This window comes from Cyprinodon variegatus, unplaced genomic scaffold (genome assembly GCF_000732505.1).
Source record: "Cyprinodon variegatus isolate N-32 unplaced genomic scaffold, C_variegatus-1.0 Scaffold1197, whole genome shotgun sequence".
Classification (NCBI taxonomy): domain Eukaryota; kingdom Metazoa; phylum Chordata; class Actinopteri; order Cyprinodontiformes; family Cyprinodontidae; genus Cyprinodon; species Cyprinodon variegatus.
Genome location: NW_015151650.1, coordinates 74,413 through 80,201, shown reverse-complemented (window position 1 = coordinate 80,201; position 5,789 = coordinate 74,413). Strand labels below are relative to the sequence as shown.

Sequence of the window (5,789 nt, the reverse complement as noted above, 5' to 3'; positions counted from 1 at the left end):
AATGCACATGGTGTATAAAAGAATAAACCTAAGTTAACACTAGTTAGGAGCAAAAAGCCGATCAGAGGAAACTCTGTAAGGTTTGATGCTGACCTTAGGTCTGTGGAAGCAGGAACAGCTTCCTCCAAACATGGATCGGGACAAAGTTTGGTTGGATGGTGGTAAACAAAGACCAGAATGGATTCAATGTTTTTTGATGATTTGATTTTTTCTCTGCTTTGTGTCATCCAGGTGTTGGAGTACAAATCTGATCTGAAGCAGTTCTGGAAGCGCTCTCACGGTCACACCATCAGCAGTCTGTCCAGCTGTCCGCTCTTCCATCACATCTTCAGGACCTTGGACAAAGCTGGCCGTCCTCGTCGGTGGGTGAGGTAGCTGTATGGCGCCCTGACTCATCCCCAGTTAACTCGTGAACTAACCGAGTCCCGCTTGGTGGTTGCAGATCCACTGATGCGGCTCCAGAACCGGCATCCATCTTGGTGGGACACGCTGAGACGCTCCTCCCCCTCCTCTCTCTCCTTGGACTGTACAAAGACCAGACTCCGCCTACAGCCAGCAACTACCAATCACAGCATGGTATGAAGCCTTTATCCAATCAGAAGGAGGAAAAAAATTATTGCAAAACCTTTTATTCAACAGTGAAATCCTGGAAATCCAGGCAGAATCTCTTGTTAATTATTCATCAAAAAATAACATTTCAAAAAGTATTCTGGAATTAAATGGCTGATATTTTGGCTGCAATGTTAACTTGTTTATTTGAACGCTTATCTGCATGAAAAATGAAAAAAAAAATTGGGAAAAACAAACAAAGAACCTAAGAAAAGGAGAAATCAAAGTTATTTTCTTTCTGAATATTTTTAAATTTCTTAATAAAGAGTTTACATTTTAATTTAGATATTTGAGAAAATTGTTAGAATTTCAATTATGTTTGGATTTATTTAAGACAATAATAATATTGATGGAGAAACAATTTGTGGAAAAAAAGAAATTACCTGAAAAATAACATCTCAGAAAATTAAAAAAGTTCATTTTATGTTAAATCTAAAACCCTCAATCTTCTTTTTGGAAACTGGGAGACGCACGTCTGTTATACTTTTATTCTGAAAGAGCTGCGAGCAGTAACTCTCTGTCTGTCTGCAGGGAGAAGTTTCCGAACCAGCCGCATCGTTCCGTATGCCGCCAACCTGCTCTTGGTTCTCTATGACTGTCAGCGTGGCCCCCGGCTGCAGCTGCTCATCAACGAGACGCCGCTGCGCTTCCCAGACCTGCAGGAGGATGCGCCGCTTTACAGAGACGTTCGTGCTGCATACCGCCACCTGCTGGATGGCTGTGACTTCCAAAGAGAGTGTGAGGGGAGACCTGAGGGCCGGGGGCCCAATACCGAGCTTTGACCCCTGGACCCCCACCTTCCCGCTCAGTTATGGCCTTAATCCGCCTGCTGACACGCCCCACAGCCACTCAGACGGCGTCCTTTCAGAGACATTTAAAACTGAGCAGGGAGACTCTTTCCTTTGGGCGGAGCTTAAAGGATGAACCGGACTGTCATCCATGAGCAGGACATGATGAACAAACCCAGTTCTGTCCCATTTTCATTCTTCATCCCCTAATATTTCTGAGGCCTTAATGAGTTTTATTTAAATGGACTTTTAATCTGGGTTTCTTTATAAAGCTTTAAGCTAATTTTTCCCCCAATATGGGTTTTATTTAACTATTCTTTTATTTTGATACGCTGGCTGCTCCATGTTTGGATGTATACTTTTGGGTGAAATGATTTGTGTTTGAGCCAAATAAGGTTTCAGAGCTTTTAGTTTGCCAAATGTTTCCGAATTAAAGCTTTAATAAAGACACATTTTCTGATTAAAATATCCGGGCTAATTCCTGTTGGATCATCGGAACCTACAGGTGGGAAATTTGAGACTTGAGAGACGACGGCGACCGATCCTTATAAAACCAGGAACAGATGAGGGTTTCTAAAGGAAAGTTAATTCTGATTGGTTTAGAGGAAAATAAAACCAAATCATCTAAATTATACAATGTTTAAGTAAAGCAACAAAATTAAAGATTTGGGAAATGAACATTTGACCCCTTACTTCCAACCAGTCCACTGCATGTCTAATCTTTCCATCACAGATCTGCACTCTGACCTTTGAACTCTGCTGACAACCCATCCACTGTTTCCAATCATTCAAGGCTTTTGTGGAAAGTTTCTCACTCTGGTTTCTCAGCTCAGTTCATTAAGCATCAAACATTAAAACAGTTCAGTCATTTCAAACTCAGTATATCCATTTATTGCACATCGTGATGCTTTTCAGGTGTTTATTTCATTTAATTGTGATCATTAGATAATGAAAAACCCAAATTCACATCAGAAAATATACATTTGAAAACAGACCAATAGTTTCTTTTTTACATAAAGGTAAGCCAACTGAAAACACATCCATGTGATACAGCAGATGAATGAAATTGAGCTACCAAGTCCAGCTGACAGAGGTGTCAAAAGTATTTATATTTATTACTCATGTAAAAGTATAAATCCTGCCGTTTAAAAAAATCCTAGAGTATCAACTTAAAGGTATTGTGGAGGATTTTTGCCAATCTTTAAAAAGACCCACCCTCTCCACTTAAAAACAATAAAATGCACATGCACAACCCAGTACCTGCTCCTAGGAGTAATCAAATGCATGTGAGAGCATAAACATTACATTGCTCCCCGTGCATGCTCTGTTTAAAAGTTGCTGTTTGCATCATTACTACAGGCTTACTTTCCAAAAGATTTGCCTTTTTTCCACTATGTCGACTCTCCACAGGTTAGTGAAAATGGGGATGAGCATTTAGTGCAGCCTTACGTAAACATATCAACAAAATGATTGAATGATCCACCCGGAAATATAAGATCGTCCTCTATACCTTTAAGCTTTTTAGTCGAGTAAAAGTACCATTTTTACTTAATACTTAAGTATTAAAGTAATGCAGGGAAAAGTTTTACTGCATTACCTTAAATGAATTTTTTTCTAAAATTCTGGATGATAACTTCCTTATACTTAATTTCTATAACTAATAGTAACGGTATCAGATTTAACTTTGCATCGTCTCATACTGTTCATTTTGGTATGTGGTGAACAACAAGTTGGGGCAGCACCGAGTCCAACCACAAAGAAATTATCTCGATGAAACTAATTATTTACATGGTTAACTTTTTTTTTTTTTTTATACCAACAGGCCATAATGAAAATGAGCTTAAATGAAATTAAACTAACAAGCTTTTGAGTATTTAAAATAAAAAGGAGTAGAAGAAAAAAATATGTATTTGAAGTATTTGTACTTTGTTGCTTGACATCTCTGGCAGCTGATAAGTAGGTTGTTTCTTCATAAAGCTGCTCAGCAGATCATGACGGTGTCAGAAGCAGAAGGCTTTTGGATTGAAGGTCAAACGTCTCCAGTGAACAGAAGTCGTCCAGATTCTTCATTTGATCAATTATTAAAACTCACACTGAAACTCAGCCGATCCAAACTATAAGACCCTAAACTTTACAAAAGGACTTTAGGGCCACTGGGAATCTAAAAATAACTTTTAATTATGGAGATGCACAAGAATAAAGCTTTATGCTGAAGTCCTTGTCTGATCCAGATCTAACATCCACCCTTTCAAAATAAAAGCAGAGAAGCTCGTTTTAAAAGGTTTCTGAGTTGGAAACAAATCACCAGGAGCTCATCTATCAGATGAACATGTTTATTCCTTCCCAGTGGGAGGAAAAGGAAAAGTAAGGACCACCGGAAGCAATGGGTTTATTCCAAACTCCGCCCTAAAGATGTGACGCTGGACTCATTCTCTGCATTTATTCATCATTTAGGATCATTGCAGCTTCATTAGGATCATGTTGATCAGAGGACACCTTCTAGCTGACCCATTAGTGCACATATCCTGTTTGAAATCATCGCCTTACAGCCAATGAGAAGACCCGATTGTCTGTGGATCATCAGACAGGAAGCTGTTTTATTGATTAATGAAGGTTAGCTATTGAGACGCCCTCTCCAGTGATTAAACCAGTTTGTTGCCATCTAATGAACCATCAAGTAGCCATCGTTTTCTCATCGTAAACCTTGTGACTTTAGATCATAGAGCCTGATCAAACCAGCGGCCCTCAGAGGAACCTTTTGCTGCAGACATCCAGCAAACGGCCCCATTTCTAAGACTAAGGCCGGGTTATAGAGAAGAACCTAAAAGCAGGTATGAAACCTCTGGGCTCTGACAGATAAAACAACCTAAATATCACAATGATATCAAATCAAGAAAAAAAAAAGATATTTCTGACTGTTTTCAAACAATCAGAACTGAGCAGAACAATAACATTCTTCATCAGTTCGATATAAATAATAGTCATAATACAGAAAAATCCCTCAGAAAATTGTAAAAACTCCTAAAAAGCAAATAGAATAAAGGATGAAAGCAGAAACTGACCACCTGATGTTTGACATCACAGAGGAAGAAGCTCCGCCCTGCTGCTCCAGACAAACCTGACCAGATTTACCGTCCGTTTCTTTAATTAGATCTATGCTTTTTATCTGAATACCAATCAGTGTTTGCTTAAAGTCAGTCTGAGGGGGACTGACTGTTTTTCCAGATCAGTAGGAACCCTGATGGAGGCGGAACATCCTGTGGAGCAGGTGTAACAGTTAAATCCATCCCATCAGGAACATCAGGTTCCCCATTGAAGTTGGAATTAAAAAAAAGAAGAAAAGTCAAATGGAAGGAAGTAAGTGGCACATGCTCGATGAGGCGCAGCAGGGTCATGTGACCCGTTTGTTTAGTCTAGAGCAGCGTGCAGCAGGACACCGTGAACGCTCGCCGCCTTGGAGTGCTTCAGTTTGGTGATTGACGTCTGCAGGTCAGACTGACTGATGGGACGGATGGGGTCGTCGTCCTCTGAGCTGAGGGGCACACAGACAGCGAACGTTAACCCAATCTCCAGTCGTATCCGGGACCCCCGACGTGCCCGTTAACAGCCCGTCCCACGGCTTACCTGCCGCTCCGGTTGTGGACGTAGTCTCTGACGCACAGCAACGCCGCATCGCGACACATTTCTCTGAGGTCGCTTCCTGAAAAACCGTCCGTCTCCTTGGCGACGGCTTTTAGGTTAACGGAGGAATCCACCTGCAGGTGATCATAAACCATCAGATCTGATTCAAGTCTGAAAATCCATTTATTTTCATTCAGCAGAAAGCTGCCTCTGCCTCCTAGCAGCAAAGTCTGAGTAAAATTGGCTTTGATCAACTTTTACCGTATTTATATTTATATACTTTTGCCTCATTCCAACAAATCTCTGAAAACTTTGATATCCCACGTTGTCAGTTTTTTAGATATTTGCAAGTGCGCAGTTTTGTCCGCTCTACTTATTGAAATGTTCCCAACCTTCCCAGGAGATTCCCCTTTACATATTTTTCTAAAACCTGTTAAAATGAAGGGAGCCATTTTTTTAAATTTAAAGTCAAATTAAGCTTTTATGCTCAAAACCCTGAATTCCCTTAGACAGGGTTCCTACAGCTTATGGCAAGTTAAATTCAAGTCTTTTTAAGACTTTTTAATGCCACTTGAAATAAAAATTTAAGACCAAATTCACAAGAAACACAAGAAAAACCTGCTTGCGACAACTTAACCCAAAGGTTTATTTTAACATAAACCACTGCACTAATGTTTCACATATTGAAAAGCTTCCCATACAGGAAGAAAGCTAAAAACACACAAATGACAGAGATAATAGAAAACACCCATAACTGAATTCACAAACTTT

At 40.0% G+C, this 5,789-nt stretch overlaps 2 protein-coding genes across 2 annotated transcripts in view; one reads left to right on the top strand and one right to left on the bottom strand.

The window, feature by feature from the left end:
• Window positions 1-1,864, top strand: part of minpp1 (multiple inositol-polyphosphate phosphatase 1) — a 3,736-nt gene extending 1,872 nt beyond the window's left edge. Inside the window, exons 4-6 of the mRNA XM_015401241.1 lie at window positions 232-362; window positions 443-576; window positions 1,141-1,864. Of these exons, the coding sequence (XP_015256727.1) occupies window positions 232-362; window positions 443-576; window positions 1,141-1,391 (516 nt within the window). The 3' untranslated portion in view covers window positions 1,392-1,864. The remainder of the gene's footprint in view (window positions 1-231; window positions 363-442; window positions 577-1,140) is intronic.
• Window positions 1,865-2,697: 833 nt separating this feature from the next.
• atad1 (ATPase family, AAA domain containing 1) overlaps window positions 2,698-5,789 on the bottom strand; it is a 10,253-nt gene continuing 7,161 nt past the window's right edge. The window contains exons 9-10 of the mRNA XM_015401236.1: window positions 5,022-5,152; window positions 2,698-4,929 (exon numbers count right to left, since the gene is read on the bottom strand). Coding sequence (XP_015256722.1) covers window positions 4,806-4,929; window positions 5,022-5,152 — 255 coding nt within the window. The 3' untranslated portion in view covers window positions 2,698-4,805. The remainder of the gene's footprint in view (window positions 4,930-5,021; window positions 5,153-5,789) is intronic.